The sequence below is a fragment of the Oryzias melastigma genome, linkage group LG13 (genome assembly GCF_002922805.2).
Source record: "Oryzias melastigma strain HK-1 linkage group LG13, ASM292280v2, whole genome shotgun sequence".
NCBI classification, from domain to species: Eukaryota; Metazoa; Chordata; class Actinopteri; order Beloniformes; family Adrianichthyidae; genus Oryzias; species Oryzias melastigma.
In genome coordinates, this window is record NC_050524.1 from 26,404,450 (window position 1) to 26,424,853 (window position 20,404).

At 41.1% G+C, this 20,404-nt stretch overlaps 2 protein-coding genes across 3 annotated transcripts in view; both read right to left on the reverse strand.

Moving 5' to 3' along the window:
- Window positions 1-8,657, reverse strand: part of si:ch211-167j9.5 (tyrosine kinase receptor Cad96Ca) — a gene marked incomplete at its 3' end in the record, with an annotated part of 12,078 nt that extends 3,421 nt beyond the window's left edge. Inside the window, 9 exon segments of the mRNA XM_024258046.2 lie at window positions 462-573; window positions 877-1,014; window positions 3,582-3,742; window positions 4,640-4,738; window positions 5,583-5,727; window positions 5,799-6,003; window positions 7,610-7,703; window positions 7,768-7,840; window positions 7,924-8,657. Coding sequence (XP_024113814.1) covers window positions 462-573; window positions 877-1,014; window positions 3,582-3,742; window positions 4,640-4,738; window positions 5,583-5,727; window positions 5,799-6,003; window positions 7,610-7,703; window positions 7,768-7,798 — 985 coding nt within the window.
- Window positions 8,658-13,548: 4,891 nt separating this feature from the next.
- The window catches only part of usp32 (ubiquitin specific peptidase 32), a gene marked incomplete at its 5' end in the record, with an annotated part of 31,533 nt that continues 24,677 nt past the window's right edge, over window positions 13,549-20,404 (reverse strand). For both annotated transcript variants that reach the window (XM_036214777.1, XM_036214776.1), the window contains 3 exon segments: window positions 13,549-15,797; window positions 19,226-19,318; window positions 19,398-19,819. In XM_036214777.1, coding sequence (XP_036070670.1) covers window positions 15,624-15,797; window positions 19,226-19,318; window positions 19,398-19,819 — 689 coding nt within the window.

Genomic DNA, 20,404 nt, shown 5'->3' on the forward strand with positions numbered 1-20,404 from the left:
TAACCAACCAGAAGATTATCAGACAGGTTTAATTCAATTCATGGCAGGCCCAATAAAAAAGTGTTCCTTTCATCTTTGTGAGCAGTGTATATACAGACACCAATAGTGTGTTGATATTATTGTGCATCTCTGGAAAGATGGTAAGAGTGGTGTAAACTTTAGAAAGTATGCAGATTCAATGCTGGTTCACAGCTGGTGTAGTAAAAGTAAATAATGGAGAAATGTGTTTCCTTTAGAAATAAATATACAAAAGTAAATGTAACTTGTAACAACCCACCTCTGCATTTAACATTTTACATTCGCCTTGCAAAGCCACCAGTGGACAGATGATTATTCCAAAAAGACTTAATACAAAAGACTTTAAAAAAAAAAAAAAAAGATTTTTAACACCTACTTCACACTAGAGTCTTCTAAAGCCCTTGTGTCATTGATGATATTCAGGTTTCAAGCCGTCTACTTACCAAATGTCTGCATCTCCCACAGCACGATGCCGAACGACCACACATCTCCCTTGAAGCTGTAATACTTGTTCTTGAAGTACTCGGGGGGGTACCAGCGCAGCGGTACCCGCTGCTGCTCAGATCACAGAGGAAAAGATGGTGACACTCAGCATGCCACCACAGCAAACAAACACTGGGTAAAGTCCCAAAACTTCATGAGAACTACATTCACAATGCTTCAATGTTTTCATCGCATCAAAGAGATTGAATGTTTTGCGTTTTTTAGACTGGTTGACTGGTCTCAATTTCAAAAAGGCCATTAGCATTTTTGAAAACCATGTTCATGATGGTCTGGAACCCTCTGCAGAGTCGACATTCAACACAGAAACGTGAACTTAACTCCAGAGCCAGGCAGTGGCTGTTAGTGGAATCTCACCTGTGGACTTTGCCAACCAGTGCTGCGGCGGCTGGCCATGCGGCTCATATCTCGAGCCAGACCAAACTCTGCCACCTTCACCTCCCATGGAAACTTGTTGACCATGATGTTCCTCAAAGCCAAGTCGCAGTGAAGGATCTGCTCAAAAGGTGAAAGTGCTCAGAGTGACTGCATGCATTTGTGCAACTGACATGCACTCAAGCCGACAGGAAAAACTCACTAGTGTCAAAGTGGTGAAGTAGAAATGTGGAGAAGAATTCTATACGAAGTGATAGAATGTTGAACAAAGCAATGCAAAATGTCTATCATATAGTGAGCATGTTCAATCCAAATCATGTTACCATTTAGTCCCAGTATATACCTATTCAAGAAAAATAAAATGCATCTTAAATATTTCCAAAGCAGTTATTGATCAAAATGGTCATTCAGAGGGAAGTTCAAAGCATTCAAGGATAAAAACCAGGATGTTCTGAAAATTATCTTAAAGTCAGTTTTTCAGATGATGATACAAAAAATTGCTTTTCAAAAGCTGTTTAAGTCAGAAAAGTGTCATTTTAGACAGCCGGAATGTTCGCCTCCAGGATTTATTTCCCTTTTTCTCCTACTCTCCTTTTTGGTGACATCATTCCTGATCCTGGTAATCAGCAATAGGTAGGACATCCGAAACTAAAGGTAAAAAACTAAATAAAATAATAAAAGGAGTCAGTTGTAAGCTCCAAACTCATTATACTGATGGTGGACATGATGCTTGTAAAGCCTAAAAATACCCTACTTAATCTGAAAGTAGCAAAACCCCACTCTTATTTGAACAATACCTCACTCTGATACTAACAATACCGTACTGAGATAATAACAAAACAATACTCTGATACTAAGGATACTTTACTCTAATACTAACAATACCTTACTCTAATACTAACAATACATTACTCAGATACTATCAATACCTCACTCTGATACTAAGGATACTTTACTCTAATACTAACAATACCTTACTCTAATACTAACAATACATTACTTAGATACTATCAATACCTCACTCTGATACTAAGGATACTTTACTCTAATACTAACAACACATTACTCAGATACTATCAATACCTCACTCTGATACTAACAATACCTTACTCAGATACTAACAATACAATAATCTGATTCTAACAATACCTTACTCAGATACTAACAATACAACACTCTGATACTAACAACACATTACTCAGATACTAACAATATCGTACTCAGATACTAAGAATACTTTACTGTAATACTAACAATACCTTACTCTAATACTAGCAATACATTACTCTGGTACTAGCAATACCTTACTCAGATACCAAGAATACTTTACTGTAATACAAACAATACCATACTCTGATACTAACGATACCTTACTCAGATACTAAGAATACTTTACTTAGATACTAACAATACAATACTCTGATACTAACAATACATTACTCAGATACTAAGAATACTTTACTTAGATATTAACAATACATTACTCTGATACTAACAATACCTCACTCAGATACTAAGAATACTTTACCGTAATACTAACAATACCTTACTCAGATACTAACAATACAATACTCTGATACTAACAATACTTTACTCTGATACTAACAATACCTTACTCTAATACTAACAATACATTACTCTGATACTAACAATACCTTACTCAGATACTATCAATACCTCACTCTAATACTAACAATACCTTACTCTGATACTACCAATACAATACTCTGATACTAACAATACCTTACTCAGATACTAACAATACAATAATCTGATACTAACAATACCTTACTCAGATACTAACAATACAACACTCTGATACTAACAATACATTACTCAGATACTAACAATATCGTACTCAGATACTAAGAATACTTTACTGTAATACTAACAATACCTTACTCTAATACTAGCAATACATTACTCTGATACTAGCAATACCTTACTCAGATACCAAGAATACTTTACTGTAATACAAACAATACAATACTCTGATACTAACAATACCTTACTCAGATACTAAGAATACTTTACTTAGATACTAACAATACCTCACTCAGATACTAAGAATACTTTACCGTAATACTAACAATACCTTACTCAGATACTAACAATACCTTACTCTGATACTATTACTACATTACTCAGACACTTGTTCCCCGCAGAAACTGCAGTTTCTATCCATCCATCCATTCGTCCATCCTTCCATCCATCTTTTAAACCGATTGAATCCCTGTCAGGCCCAATGGGTGTTGCTGGAGCCTGTTCAGACTAGTGTTTGGCAAAGTTGGGGTATATCCTGAACAGGTTGATACCCTGTTGCTGGGCCACACAATCATTCCCACACGCACTCAAAGGCAGTGTTAAGGCTATCAGAGACTCCACCATGCATAGACAGGGAGAAAATGAAAACTCTACTCAAAGAGGTTCCAGCCGGGATCTGAACCAGGACCCTTGAGAGCGCTAACAACTGCTCCACCATGCTACCAAATAATATTCCACCCAGAAGCCAGGCAGACAAAGTTGTATTTGAGAACTATTTGGTGGTTTAAACCCCTAATCCAATCCAATCCATTTGTCATTTTTATGCAGTATTGGTGTCAGTTTGCACATTCTTTTTCTATCTCTATTTTATACTCCTGTATCTTTGCGTTCTCTAACCCACTGGGCTGCAAATCTGTATGTACCATTTTGGAGCGCAGGTGCTGCATGGCCAGAGCGATGTGATAGGAGGCGATGGTGAGCAGACTCTGCAGCTCAGGGTCTCCGCTTAGGTGGACTCTGTTGGTCTGGAGGAAAGTTCTCAAAGTCCCAACACTCACGTATTCCATGATCAGCATGAACGGCTCTGCGGAGAAAATATCCAACAAGCTCTGACTAAACGATTTGTAAAGATTCCCACAGAACAGCAGACCGGTTTCGTTCTGCTCCTGATTGTAAGATGATCTCATCACATTTTTAAACTAGTTTCTTAAACTTTTGCAAAACTACGATACAGAAAATATTTGTATTTAGTACATTTGCCAAAGATTAGTCTTTTTATACTCTTTTCATCCAGATTTGAAGCAGTATCATCAGATCATAACATTTCATTTCATGTGGTCATGACCAAAGCTGTTCTTTCGGATTCAAACGTTGGTGCTGTTCAGAAAGTAGCTTTGACTGAAATGCAGCCAATAAGAACAAATAACTATGCTTCCACCATCATGTTTAGCAGATAAAATGCAGTCCTAACTCTTTTCATGACACCACAGGTTGAAATTCTAGCAAGTTCAGTGACAGTTTCAAAACCCAAGAATATTTGTTGTAACATTTTCCTAAAAACAAAAGATCTCCTTTTCATGAGGATTTTTGTTCCACGGAGTACAGTCCTGACTGAGTACAGTCCTGACTGCACTCAGTCTGCCATCAACACCAGCGCACAATGTTTGGATGGCTCTACACCTGGTTCTCATCAGCCACAGGACATTGAAGGTCTTCTCAGACCACACTCAGTGCGGAGTATTGCCTGTGTCTTTCTGCCAGCAAACCGAGCGTTTACCTCTGATCTGATCACCTGTTACCTGACCCTGCTTTGCTCCTGACTCTGCCTCCTAGCCGCCTGCCCTGACCTCTTGCCTGGACTTTGCTCTGATTTAGCTCTGTGGACTCTGAGCTTGGCCTGGCTGCTGTCTGCCTGTCTCTTCTCAATAAACCTGCTGCATTTGGAACCAGCTGTCTGCCCGTTTGTGACAGAGTCTCCCACCTGCTGAGGTGTTCCAGTCCAGCAGCTGCAGAACGTTCTTGTGGTGCATCAACTTCCTCATGATGGATACCTCAGTCTCCACATGTTTCAGACGCACACCTCAGACGGAAAACACAAAATCAGAGTTTTTTTACCATTTTTGACAGAATTTGTGATTACTGGGGACATCTGTGCTGTGGAAATAAGGGACTGGGTGTGCGAGCTGGAGGCAGTGCTTTATGTAGTGTTACATCCCCAACACGCACACCTGCCTCGGGTCCAGGGGAAAATGAAAATGGGGAACAAAAAGACAAACCAAAACGGATTGGAACCTCGCCAAACATAAAACAAGTCAGACTGCTGAACCAGCCATGTCCACCGTCAAGAGTAGACCAAAATCTACCAAGAGAAAACAAATAAACGAAGACTACCAAGGTCTACCCCAAACTTTTTTTTTTTATTTATTTATTTTTTATAGATTTGATTTTTCGAACAAGAACAACGATAAAACAAAGAAAAATGAAAAGAGCAAAAGCAAACAAACAAGAAATATAAGAAACAATGCAATTTCTCCCACAATGAATCTTGAATGCAACAAGAGATGTTCATAGTTCGAAAAAGGGCTTTGGATGAAGCTAACAGCTTATCAACTCCAAGCCCCTTTGTTAAACTAAAGCTAAACTAAACTAAAATAACAGAACCAGCTGTGTAAGACTTCTGATGACAAGGAGGTTAAAAATAAGGAAACAAGACCAACACAACAAAAACCTAAATCTCTTTTCAATCTTTCACACAATCAACGTCATCGATGAGCCGCTTTTTCCCAAACAATCTACTGGAATGACGTTGATTGTGTTAGCAATTAAAAAATTACATAAACACTGGAGTTCTGGTGTTAAAGGGTTAATGAGTTACCTCAAGAAATATTTGATTTTGAAGATGTTCTGGGTTTGGACGTTCTTACCTTCCTTGCTGATCTTGCAGGTCAACATGGTGTGCCCTTTACATGTCCCTCTGCTCATCCTGGCCTGGTAGAAGACCCCTTCCTTACCTGCTTTGATCAGGTGTAGCAGGTTCAGGTCTGATTTGGTCAAATGAAGGTTCTGGGACTGAAATGTCCACATGAACAGCAATGAGAGGAGGCTGGAAGAACATCTGCATGTTGGTCCACCTGCAGTACCTGGTCCTGGCTTTTCCTCAGCCTCTTTGAGCAGGACCTGAGTGTGCTGCTGATCCGCAGAGGAGTCCGCAGAGGAAGAGGCTCGTCAACCTGCTCTTCCTCCTCTGCTGCAGTAGCGACCATCGGCATGCTGGGAGGTTGTATCTGTGGAAAAAACAGCTTGCTGCGCTGGAGCGCTGCAACGGTACGGACCATGGAGCGATACCTGCAGAACAATCACGCTCATGAACATGCTACCCTCAGCAGTTATTAACCATGGACATCCCTGCATCCAATCAGAAGACTTACTTTCCAAAACATTGTTAATTACAGTTTTAGTTTTTTTTTTTAAAAAAAACATGTACATAGAAGTACAAAAGGCCTGTTATCACAAAAGTTCAATCTTTTGGACATTTTTATGTAGCAGCGGTGAAGATTTATGCAAGAGAGACACAGAGCTGTCATAATCAGACAGGGGGGGAGGAATCAGGGGCGGAGCTACTCAGTTCGGCTCCAAAGGCCACGCCCCCTCAGAGGATATTTTTGAAACAGAGGCTTCAGATCAACATAAAAAAATACTCTTAAAGACATTTAGGTTGTGGGTTTTGGGTTAAAAACTTTATAAGTAAGGGATAATACCCGATGAAGTGTGCATTATGAGAAATTAACGCACGACGCGGAGGACGGTTGCCTCCGTGAAGTGCGTTAATTTCTCATAATGCACTCTTCGGAGGGTATTATCCCGCTTATACCATGGTCATTTACAAAATAAATAAACATTCAATCAATATTTAGTACTTTATTCTTTGGTTTAGATCATTTTTTCACAAAAACCGGACGATTTGATCCGTGATGCGGTTTGTTGTCACGGTGACATGGAACACGGCATGAAGCCGGAAGCCGTTACAGACCTCAGCTGCAGCGGTAAAGTGTCGCTGTTTTGAAAGAAAGACCCGGACAAATTAGGATATTTTTCTTCTTTTTCTGACGTTAATCCTTCAGTGAGCAGCTAGAACATAAACAGAACACAATCAGCTTCTGTCTGTGTTTCATTTCACGGCAGGTTCGCTCTTCTGAGCTGCTCTAAAAGCAGAAACTCCCTCTTGTGGTGAAACAGAAGACTACACCTTTCATGTCGAGTGGTGTTTTATTAGAAGGAGAATAACCAATTTGTCAATATTAATTTACCTTACAAAAGGAGAGGAATATAAATGCTGGTCGCTACAATAAGTTAAATAAAGCATCAGTTCAGAGAGAAAGTTCATCCATTACTGCTTGTTTTGTCCAGACGATGAAGGAAAAATGTGTTTTAAAGAAGCCTGCGCAGTGATATCGAGCGTTTGGTCTGTGTGACCGAAACTTCTTTTTTAGGTGTGAGTTATTACTGTGCATTATCACTTTTTAATCCACACCCAGCAGCCAATCAGAATCGAGTATTCACCCAGACCATGGTATAATCATCATTGAAATACTACTGGGAATGTTTTTTTTTAATAAAAAAAAAGTCCTGGTTGACTTTAACTAGAGTTCTTTTCTGTGTTTCAGAAATCATTGAATCATCTGCAGTGATCATGCAGAGACCTGCAGACTTCTGTCTTTCCTCCTTGGCAGACATGCTGAAGCATATCAGACCCTCTCAGACAAACTGTCTCCATCAAGCTGCGTTTCTGTCTGCCAGTCTATCGTTATGTTGTCTGCACATTTGTCTGCATCCTGCATCTCTTTTTGGTGGAGCATGTCTAAAACCCCTGACTCACGAGGCATCTGAAGACCAGCCCACCATCACTTTAATCCAAACACTATGACATACACACACTTTATTCTGCTCTTACTTTCCCAATAGCCTGACCCCCAGCACAGTGAGGACCACGATGATGACGGACAGAGCAGCGATGACGATGTAGAACTTCAGGTCCTGGCTCTGATCTGAAAACAACCAGCAGTCAGCAGCAGAGGGGACAAATTCCCAGCATGCCCTACTGCAGCTCACCTGCACACTCGGTGGAGTTGGAGGAGTTCATGTCATGGCAGACGTGCGCTGGGGCTTGTAGTCTCACCTCAGTCTGAAGGAAGGATGGCGGTGAATCGGTGAGCACACACAGGAAGAGACCTGCAGTAGAAGCTTTGGATCAAAAGTCTTACGCACATTTGCTGAAGCCCTGCATCCCTCAGAGAGCAGGAAAACTCCAGCCTGTGTTCAGAAGGCAGCTGATCTCCATGAAGTCGGACCCCTCAAAAGGTTGAGCGGTGGGAGCCTTTGACTCTGTGCACATCAACCACTGCAGTCAGAGGAAGTGAGGAGCTGCTGCTCAAGACACAAAGCCCTCATGTGACTGTCCCCCACAGCAGCACATGAAAGTTCTCAACACATGGATTCTCTCATATTCACATGAAGTGCATTTTCAGAGACAGCTACATTAATTTTATATTTCTGCAAAAACCTGCAGAGGAAAGAAAAAAAAACAACAACAACCAAACACGGTTACAAAACTTAAGAAGCCCAGAGGATTTCTGCACAGAACTGATGTTACACATCAAGTTATACTAACATGTGAGCAGCTTTAACACATAGCAGACATAAGTCTGCTTAAACAAATGAATGCACCAATACAAAACCATCAAATCACTTTGGAAACATTTTTTTTAACCTTTTAACACATGAGCTCCAGTGTTTATGTTCTTTGCTTTGTGTGTTCAAAGGTTAATACATTAATTTAAAAAATAGGAAGATTAACTGATAATTCCACCCTGTTGTTTTTTGTGGTAAATGTCACTTCACTGAAAGCGAGCCAGATGTGATGCTGACAGGAAGCCCCCGCCTCCATCCACCACATGTGCAGTGCATGGTAAAGTCTGGTTGAGGGTCGCTGCTGCAAACACGCTGTCTTCGCGGTTTCCTCCCTCTTCTTCATGCGAATAAATATGCAACAAGAAGTGAAGCTTTCAGCTGAGAGAGAAAAGGTCAACCAGCTGAACAGCTGCATCTGAAGCTGCACATCTGTGTCCAAGACCTGGGAGAGGCTGAAGGGTTTACTCCTAAATATTAACTGTATTAAATAACTATCAGTTCTAAATTCACTAAACCAACGTTTATGAGGGAAAAACCTCAAGAATTTCTAAAGATGGCATTTTTTTGTTTCTTTTTTCCTTCAATTGTGTTTTTCTAATCAATAATTTACAGAAGGTTTGTGCCACTTTTAGTAAAGCGCATAAAAATATTTGATAGGATATTAAGGGTCAGTGTGCACACAGCTGTGAACAGTTTTATCAGTTCAAACCCTTCAGAGAGAGGACATCAGTGGTTTGATGCAGAGCCGTGTGCAGAACAGCAGCTCTTCTGTTGAGGTTTAGGTGTTGCTGTTTCACTCATTTCCAGAACAACATTTGTTCTTTTGTTAACCTACTGAACACAAAAACAACTTTTTAGAAAATAAAAAAAACATGGAGGTGTTTTTATTGTGAAAATAAAATCAATAGTGGAGGTCTTTATTGAGTCATCAGTTATGCAAGATGAGTTAAACTATTGTAAACCTGCATCTGAACAAAACACAACTGCAGCCGTTTGGGACCAAAGTTGAGATGTTTGTTATTTCAGGTTGACAGTTTCACATGTCTGGGTCTCTCTTTGCCATAATTGTTGCAGTCTCTAACTTTTGTGTTTGTCTTCTACGAGTGAGAATCAGAACTAAATTAGCAATCCCAAAATTATAAGGGAGAACTGGATTTTCCTGGTTTAATGGATGTGAGGTTTGAGGTAACCTCTGTGATGAACTGGTACCTAGGAAATAAATGAAATATTGAGAAAACACCAAAAACAGATTTCCTTTTAAAGTTAGGTAAGGCGGTGGAGTGTTGATGACATGGGCTCATTTATCAGCAACAAGACACAAAGGCTGTATCGGATTTTCTCCTTAACCCCTGAATGAGTCAATTCGGGCAAATGCAACAGTAAATATGATATCACCCCTTTGTCAAAGTAAAAACATAATAAATATGAACAATAAATGAAGATTATGTATGAATCCACCATGTTCTGATGATGAAGATGTATACAAAACATGTAAATGCATTTGTTCCATAAGAGAAATGCATGTAGAGAGATAACTGTAGAGATGCATGTAGAAAGAAGCATGTAGAGATTTGCATGTAGAGAGATGCATGCAGAGATGAATGCAGAGAAATACATGTAGAGATGCATGTAGAGAGATAACTGTAGAGATGCAGGTGGAAAGATGCATGTAGAGAGATATCTGTAAAGGAGTATGTAGAGATATGCATGTAGAGATGCATGTAGAGAGATGAATGCAGACAGATACATGCAGAGATGCATGTAGAGAAATACATGTAGAGGAGCATGTAGAGAGATGAATGTAGAGAAATGCATGTAGAGATGCATAGAGAGGTGCATGTAGAACGATGCATGTAGAGATGAATGCAGAGAAATACATGCAGAGATGCATGTAGAGAGATACATGCAGAGATGAATGTAGAGAGATGCATGCAGAGATGAATGTAGAGAGATGCATGTAGAGAGATGGTTGTAGAGCAGTGTTACTCATTCCAGGTCCTCGAGAGCCGCCAACCTGCCTGTTTTCCAGCTCTTTGTGTACTGCTTGCTGCTGATTACCTGGACCAGGTGTGTTCATTCAATCAGAATGTGGAGACATCTGACTGAACTAATCAGCAGCTAGCAGGGCTTGGAGATTTGGAAAACAGACAGGGTGGCGGCTCTCGAGGACCTGGAGTGAGGAACACTGATGTAGAGAGATGCATGTAGAGATATGCATATAGAGAGATGCATGTAGAGATGAATGCAGAGAGATTCATGTAGAGATGCATGTAGAGAGATACCTGTAAAGGAGCATGTTGAAAGATGCATGTAGAGATGAATGCAGAGTGATTCATGTAGAGATACATGTAGAGATATGCATGTAGAGATGCATGTAGAGATTAATGTAGAGAGATGCATGTAGACATTCATGTAGAGATGCATGTAGAGATGAATGTAGAGAGATGCATGTAGAGATATGCATATAGAGAGATGCATGTAGAGATATGCATGTAGAGATGCATGTAGAGATGAATGCAGAGTGATTCATGTACACATACATGTAGAGATATGCATGTAGAGATGCATGTAGAGATAAATCCATAGAGATTCATGTAGAGATGCATGTTGTAGAGAGATAAATGTTGAGAGATTCATGTAGAGAGATGCATGTAGAGATATGCATATAGAGAGATGCATTAAGAGATATGCATATAGAGAGATGCATGTAGAGAGATGCATGTATAGATGAATGTAGAGATGCATGTAGAGAGATGCATGTAGAGATATGCATGTAGACATTCATGTAGAGATGCCTGTAGAGATGAATGTAGAGAGATGCATGTAGAGATATACATATAGAGAGATGCATTAAGAGATATGCATATGGAGAGATACATGTAGAGATATGCATGAAGAGATGAATGTAGAGAGATGCATGTAGAGATGAATGTAGAGAGATGCATGTAGAGAGATGCATGTAGACATTCAGGTAGAGATGCATGTAGAGATACATGGAGAGATATGCATGTAGAGATGAATGTAGAGAGATGCATGTACAGATTAATGTAGACAGATGCATGTAGAGATGGATGTAGAGAGATGCATGTAGACATTCAGGTAGAGATGCATGTAGAGATGCATGGAGAGATATGCATGTAGAGATGAATGTAGAGAGATGCATGTAGAGGTGCATATAGAGAGATGCATGTAGATATATGCATATAGAGAGATGCATGTATAGATGAATGCAGAGTGATTCATGCAGAGATACATGTAGAGATATGCATGTAGAGATTAATGTAGAGAGATGCATGTAGAAATTAATGTAGAGAGATCCATGTAGATATATGCATGTAGAGAGATGCATGTAGACATTTATGTAGAGATGCATGTAGAGATGAATGTAGAGAGATGCATGTAGACATTCAGGTAGAGATGCATGTAGAGATGCATGGAGAGATATGCCTGTAATGATGAATGTAGAGAGATGCATGTAGAGGTGCATATAGAGAGATGCATGTATAGATGAATGCAGAGTGATTCATGCAGAGATACATGTAGAGATATGCATGTAGAGATTAATGTAGAGAGATGCATGTAGAAATTAATGTAGAGAGATCCATGTAGAGATATGCATGTAGAGAGATGCATGTAGAGATTAATGTAGAGAGATGCATGTAGACATTCAGGTAGAGATGCATGGAGAGATATGCATGTAGAGATGAATGTAGAGAGATGCATATAGAGATATGCATATAGAGAGAGGCATGTAGAGATATGCATGTAGAGAGATTCATGTAGACATTCATGTAGAGATATGCGTGTAGAGATTAATGTAGAGAGATGCATGTAGACATTCAGGTAGAGATGCATGGAGAGATATGCATGTAGAGAGATGCATGTAGAGATGAATGTAGAGAGATGCATATAGAGATATGCATATAGAGAGAGGCATGTAGAGATATGCATGTAGAGAGATTCATGTAGACATTCATGTAGAGATATGCGTGTAGAGAGACACATGTAGAGATGAATGCAGAGATATACATGTAGAGATGCATGTAGAGAGATAAATGTAGAGAGATGCATGTAGAGAAATTTATGTAGAGACACATGTAGAGATGAATGCAGAGATATACATGTAGAGATGCATGTAGAGAGATGCATGTAGAGAGATAAATGTAGAGAGATGCATGTAGAGAAATTTATGTAGAGATGCATGTAGAGATGAATGTAGAGAGATGCATGTAGAAAGATGCATGTAGAGATGAATGTAGAGAGATGCATGTAGAAAGATGCATGTAGAGAGATAAATGTAGAGAGATGCATGTAGAAAGATGCATGTAGAGATGCATGTAGAGAGATAAATGTAGAGAGATGCATGTAGAGATGCATGTAGAAAGATGCATGTAGAGATGCATGTAGAGAGATGCATGTAGAGGAATACATGTAGATGCATGTAGAGATGAATGTAGAGAGATGCATGTAGAGAGATGCATGTAGAGACACATGTAGAGAAATAAATGTAGAGAGATGCATGTAGAGATGCATGTAGAGAAATACATGTAGAGATGGATGTAGAGAGATAAATGTAGAGAGATGCATGTAGAGATATGCATGTAGAGAGATGCATGTAGAGTGAAATATGTAGAGATGAATGTAGAGATATGCGTGTAGAGAGACACATGTAGAGATGAATGCAGAGAGATACATGTAGAGATGCATGTAGAGAAATTCATGTAGAGATGAATGTAGAGAGATAAATGTAAAAAAATGCATGTAGAGAAATACATGTAGAGACACATGTAGAGATGAATGCAGAGAGATACATGTAGAGATGCATGTAGAGAAATTCATGTAGAGATGAATGTAGAGAGATAAATGTAAAGAAATGCATGTAGAGAAATACATGTAGAGATGCATGTAGAGATGAATGTAGAGATCAATGTAGAGAGATGCATGTAGAGAAATTTATGTAGAGATGCATGTAGAGAGATAAATGTAGAGAGATGCATGTAGAGATATGCATGTAGAGATGCATGTAGAGAAATACATGTAGAGATATGCATGTAGAGTGAAATATGTAGAGATGAATGTAGAGAGATCCATGTAGAGAAACGCATGCAGATATTTTTCAGAGTCCTGCAGTGAAAAATGGTGGAGCTGCAACTCATAACAAAAACCCAGTAGGTTTCAGAAAGCAAAGACGGCTTCAGTCTGATGTGGTCTCTGCAGAATTTAATTAGTCGCTTGGGTATTTTGTTACAGATCAACAATTTCACTCCATATACAACTACAATTACAATATTTGTACACTTTGTATTCAAATACATAGTTTTCGTTGGCTTATTTACACAACACATTTATGTACATGTTTTCATGTCAGTGCAATGTCACTTTCTGTCAACAAACAACTTACAAAATTCTTCTTTAAATTAACATGTCAGGTTAAGATCAACAGTAATGAACTTAAATAAGAAGAGGCTACAAACACTGACAGTCAGCTCAGTAGTAGATTGCACCACCGGTCCACCTGTTTTTCAGGGGCGGGGCTTTAAGGGGGGGTGGGGTTCAGTAGTGCAGAGCTGTAGATCATGGATTTGCACGGGGTCAGTCACACGCAAAAGTCAACATGTATTGCACCTTTAACTGCAGCCAATCTTACAAAAAAAGCTCTTTCGAGATGAAGCTCCTCCCACTTCTAAACACAAACAGAAAGAACAGTGCTGAGCAGGAAAACAAAGGCGTATTTCCATTTGTTCAACAAATGTCACTGGCTAAAGAGAGTTTCTCTAGCGACAGAGTCCTTTCTCTGTCCTCCTGACAGCACGGCTACTGCTCGCTCACAGTGATTTCACCAAACCCAGCAGGGAGAAGTAAGTTGGGAGACAATGGGCAAGAGACCGCAGTGAGAAGCACTGCCTCAAGGAGGCGCTCGACTAAAACAGAGGACAAGCAACTGTAGTGATGCTTTTAAAAGCAGAAGGTGGGAGACAGAGCTGCAGCAGCTGCAGGTCCTGCATCAATCCAGGTACACCTCAAACTATCTGATGAGTGGAATCTTCATGGAGGACACGTTGAAATGCATTCTGGCCTCAGTTGAAATGATTCAGCAGTAGCGCTCGGTTCTGCCGTCTGATGCAGGTTTTCTGTGCCTGGCTTCAAGTTGGTTCATTCTCACGGTCAGGGAGAGCTGCAGCTGCCATCCATGACACGTCACTGCGTTTGCTTAAGGATTTAATGAGCTGCATACTTTCTGATCCACTCACTTTGTGTGACTGAAACATTCAGGGTATGTCAAGTTAACAGGTAAATGACACGCTAAAAGAGATTTTAAAATCCTGGGGAGGAAAGGCGGAGCCAGGGGAAGGTGTGTGAGGCAGAGTCAGCCTGTTCCCACAACACTCAGACAGCTTTCTCAAGCACAAACTGGCTTTTACAAAAATAAAAGAAATCTTACAAAAACAACTGAATGAAAACATTTGCTATCTTAAGGTGTAGAATCTGAAATCATGGCACCGTTCTTAGATGATCCCCCCCACAGCCCTGTGGCTGCACGCTGGTCCACATGGCACATGCAGCCATAGGTTTTAGGAGAGCTGGAATTAAAGGGGAGTTGGACAAACGTGCCTGATCTTCCATCAGCATCAGGACCGGTGTGCACCACCTGAAAGGGGGAGACCTTTCCTTTTTGGCGTATGGGGGGCCTGAAATGTACTGCCTCTCATAATCAATAACACTGTCACAGACTTTCCTGGGGAAAAACTGCAGAGAAGCGATGAGGTAGCAGATGACCTTAATCAGAGCTATCACTACTAAAACCTTTGGAGGAGCATTCCTAAAAAACTGGTCACAGTACGCCCCGCAGAGGCGGGGTTGGTCGTGGCAGCTCATGTGACACCTGCACAGACAGACTGGGAACGTAGCTTTCTGTTCGGCCTCTTCTCCGCTTCATCACCATGTGATGCGTCAGACTGCCGTACATTCACAGATGTGCTGGCACATGTTACATGGATGCAATGGAGAGATTCACAACAAGAAGGGGCGGAGCTTGTTTTGCAAGGCTCAACAAAGTGCACCTGTGCAGTGCTGCTGGGAGGAGGCGGGGCTTCACTGTGGCCTTGGCAAACCTTTTCACAAACCCATGTTCTAAGCTGAAGAGTTTCCAAAGTGCTCTCTGAAGGTGCGCAGCAGGGTCCGTCTGTGGCCCTCAGCCGTTTGTGAGGACGCTCCAGAGGGATCTGACGTGTGGCGTGGACCGCAGGAAGCGCTGGCTGATGGAAGACGAGCAGCGGTCACTGCAGTACACAGTACTTCTTATAATCCGACTCAAAGTCTTCGTCCATGCTACTGGTGTCGGCCATCTTCTTGCCATCGGTCTTTGGCAGGAAGCGGGAGTAGTCCACGCCCTGCTGCTCGTAGAACAGGATGTAGGCCGAGTCCGTATCGATCTCCTCAGAGTGCACTTCCTGTTCAGAAGAGAACAATTTATGTGAACAGGTGCTAGAAAAAGGGGGCTCCTCACACATCTCCCTGCTTTCATGAGCAGCTCTGGTTTGAGACACATATGAGGTAAGATAGCTTTCAAAAAGAAACATACTCATAAACAAAAGTTGTAATCCTAAATACACAATTGTGTACAAATTAATATTTTGTACACAACTTTACAGGAAAAGATATGAATACAACATTTAGTTTTACATGTAACACTCCTCTTTAGAGTATGACTTTTCTTTGTCTTGAAAACAAATTGCTCCTGTTTCACAAACTGTCAAAAATACATTGAGGGGTCACAGGCTGATACATCGAGTCCAGGAATAAGCGATCCAACTGAGTGAGCATGCGAACTGCGACTCTTTCATTAAACTACCTAGGAGGAAAGTTATCTAGCTCTGCTGGAAAAAAGAAAATATATAAACAGAAAAAAAAGAGAGAGATGTTTAGAGAATGATGAAAGAAAATAAAAACGCCTGAGAGGGCGGCGGCAGAGGGATCCCTGTCTCTCTGCTGCTGCCGTTCTCCTGTCTGCTCATTGGTGCTGGTGTTGTGTCAAGGTACGTCCCCTGCAGAATTTGTGTCCCCAGTCTCAGACACCATTCTGGCAGGGGGAACGTACCTTGGCACAACACCGGCTGGCAGTGGCATGTTAGCGTAGGGGTTCCTCACTTAGCCGGGCAGTTTATTCCCGGTACAGGTGTACCCTTGCCTTTGCCCATGAGTACCGGACCAGGCTCTAGCAGCACCGTGACCTCGAAAGGGATAGCAGGTTAAGAAAATGGATAGTTGTAACAAAACCAGCTAAGCTAACTAGGAGCTAAAGAAGGCTAACTGGGAGCAGACTCCAGATAGAAATAGATAGAAGATAGAAAACCTAGAAGCAGAAAGAGAGTCAGGTATTGTGAACCTACTGAATTTTCATTTTTTTATTTGTTTGTTTTTACTACTGCAACAGTTAGCCATCTGGTAGTTGGCTACCAGTTAGCATACTTTAGCTTCAAGTTAGCTTAGCTGTTTCAGTTATGTTCCATCACTTCTGGGACTAAAATGATCCACAGCTGCATTGTTTACAAGATCAGCTGTTGTATGACAACCACAAAATGTGGTCAGAGATCGCTGTGTTTTGATCTGTTTTAGTCCATTTTCAACAGCTATGGCTATCAAGATAATTTTCCCATTATAGCATCAATAACATTCTTAAAATTTCTATTTTATTTTAGGTAAATAAAAAATAATTAAACAAAAAAAGCGGCTGGGTGGCTCAGTGGGCTAGGTGAAGGGCTGACACGCAGGAGCCCTGGGTTCGATTCCCAGGGTTGTCCACTGATCTCCACCCAGATTGGGTCCTTAGACAAGACCCTTGACGCTTCTGCCTAACTGGGTCCCTGTGCCTCTCAAGTACAGGGTTGTGTCAGGAAGGGCATCCGGCGTAAAAACTATGCCAAACAGTGGGAGCTGTTTCACTGTGGTGACCCCCAAAGGGATAAGCTGAAAGGTGAACATTTTAATTAAATAAATAAACTTGAACAGACATGCGAAGTTGGATCAATCGATGTTTCTGGACTCTATGTATAAGCCTGTGACCCTGTGACATAGTTTTGACAGTTTGTGAACAGGAGAAATTCGTAGTCAAGAAAAAGTGAAGTCATATTCTAAAGAGACATGTTAAACCAGGAGACTGCAACCTGCGGCTCCAGAGCCACATGAGGCTCTTTAATCTCTTCATGGTGGCTCCTTGACCGTCAGAGTCAGCGGCTCCTGATAATGGCTGTCTAACCACAACTACCTCAAGAAAACAAACAAACAAAGCCCACAAATAAAGACTACCAAGGTCCAACCCCAAACTAAAATAACAAAACCTGATCCTGCACAGTGTCTTTTATTTTGAAAATAAGTTATTTGAGCTTCTGTGAAAAAAAAAAAAAAAATCAGATTTTGAGTGATGCAAGGCTCTTTATATTTTTGCTTTTGTTTGTGCCAAAAAAAGACATAATTCATATTTATTATTAAAAAAAAGAAGGTCATGAATGCAAATCTAAATTTCTTGAAGGCTAAAGTAAGATTATACGGCTCCTTCTAGGTTTTGATCAGTAGAAGACGAGCCCAAATGGCTCTTTTACTGTTAAAGGTTGCTGACTCCTGTGTTAAACGTAAAACTAAATGTTGTATTCATGTTTTTTCTGCAAAGTTGTGCACAAAAAAATTTATTTGCTCAGAATTTGTATTTATGAAACATCACTGTGGGGCTTTTACTGTTGCTTTACACTAAATGCTGGACTAATAACTAGGTGTGTCAAATTATTACATTAAGTAAGGGATAATGTCCATCTAAGTGAGCATTATGAGAAATTAACGCATGACGCGGAGGCCTGAACCATCCTGACGGGAACTGGTGGACAGTTCTCCCGTGAAGTACGTTCATTTCTCATGGTGCAAACTTCAGAGGGTATGATCCTGCCTATACCATGGTCACTTACTAAATATATAAAAATTCAATATTTAGTACTTTATTATTGTTACATTCTTCGGTTTAGATCATTTTTTCACAAAATAGGACTATTTGATACACGATGCAGCTTGTTGTCCCGGTAACATGGCAACACACCACAGAACTCGAAGCCGACACAGATCTCAGCTGTGGCGGCAAAGCACCTGGACAAATGTGGATTTTTTTTTTCTTTTTCTGAAGTTACAGAAAGACACAAACAGCACACGATCAGCTTCTTTGTCTCTGTGTTTCATTTTACAGCAGGTTCAGTATAGACTCAGCTCCAATAACCTGCTCAAAAAACGGAAACTCCCTCTTGTGGCGGGACAGAAGACTACACCGTTTAGTACAGTGATGTGTATCTTGTGAGTAGGAGAATAACTAATTAAAAAAAACATACCAAAAATAAACCTGACATTATGGGGCGGGGCATAGACTTATTTGTTAATATATCTTCCTTTACCTTCAAAGGGAAAGCGATATAAATGCTGACCATCCCAATAGGTTTAATAAAGCATCAAAACAGAGAGAAAGTTCACCTCTTACAGCTTGTGAAGCAAAAGTATTTTTAAAAAAGCCTGCGCAGTGACACAGAACGTTTGGAGTGTGTGACCAGAACTTCTTTTTTAGGTGTGCATTATCACTTTTTAATCCACACCCAGCAGTCAATCAGAATTGAGTATTCACCTGGACCATGATATAGTCACAATTATAACAGACAAATTAGTGCGTTATTTTTGTAATCACATTAATACGAATTTTAATACAACTTCTGTCATATTCTCAGATAAAAAACAAAGCTTTACTGGCATGAACGTTTTATAATTCTCTCTTTGTTTCAATCAAACCTCTGTTAAGGAAAGACTCAGAAGTCCATGGAGTAGTGATGGTTCCCTCAGGCTGCTGGCTCACCTTACAACTGCTGTCGTTGTAGCAGTACCATTTCCTGTTGGGGTTTTTGGCATACGTCACATAGTGGCCGCCTCCCATGATTCCTGAATGGCACTGAGGAGACAGACGGACAGTCAGGTGAGTGGGCAGCAGGAACCACTTCCCTCCTGCTGCGACATACTGGCTGACGTACTGATATTGCATAAAGGTTGTAGATGGCGTCCAGGCCGGCGCCGTCCCTGTGCTGCAGCGGGGGACCGTCAGGCTCCATGCTGCTCTCTATGCTGCAGTCCGAGCCCAGTCCGTTCACCAGCATCACGTCACAGTGGCTGCTGGACGCCTCCGTACCACAGGATGACTCGGATTCCCCACATTCAGGCATAGCTCCATCCGTCAGCCCCGCCTCTGGGTCCACCGGCTGTGCACCCTCTCTGGACTCGGCTTCTGGGTTTGGACTTCTGTCCAAGTTCTCCTTGCTGCTGGAGAGCCGGTGTTTGCTGCCGAGCTGGGGCAGCCGTAGCCGGCCCGGTCTGCGGCCACCGGTCTTTGGGCTGCCAGAGGGACTGCTGGTTCGACTGAGAGAAGGGGCTGACCTCCTGCTGGAGGCGGGGGACGCTGTGGGAAACCACAGTCTTCAGTCAACGACAACTCGTTTCCTTTAACATTTGAGGAAAGTTCTGGTCTGAAGCTGAGGACTTCCTGGAAAACACCGTCAGCTCCAGATGAAACCAGAAACATGACAACAGTTTTTGAGGTTAAGCATGTGTGTCTTCGTGACTGGTGTTCAAAAGACCAAATGGCAGAGGTGGGACCAAGTCATCATTTGGCAAGTCCGAGTCAAGTCCCAAGTCTTCGTCCTCAAGTCCGAGTCAAGTCCCAAGTCAAAAGCACTCAAGTCCCAAGTCGAGTCACAAGTCCTACTATTAATGTTTCAAGTAATTTCAAGTCATTTAATAAACAATGTAATATTCATTACACAGATCATGTGTGCTTTTATGAACTGTATTTTGAAAGCATTTTAGCTAAATTCCCACTGAGTTGATGCATTCCCACCTCAAAAATCCAAAATAATTTCTCTATAACAAAAACGCTGTTAACCACATTTGAAATGCGGTAAGATGGAGACAGCAGGGAACCAGGGTATCTGGATATTTAAGGGGTCTTACCATGATTTTCTTAAGCCTTTCAGAGTGAACTATA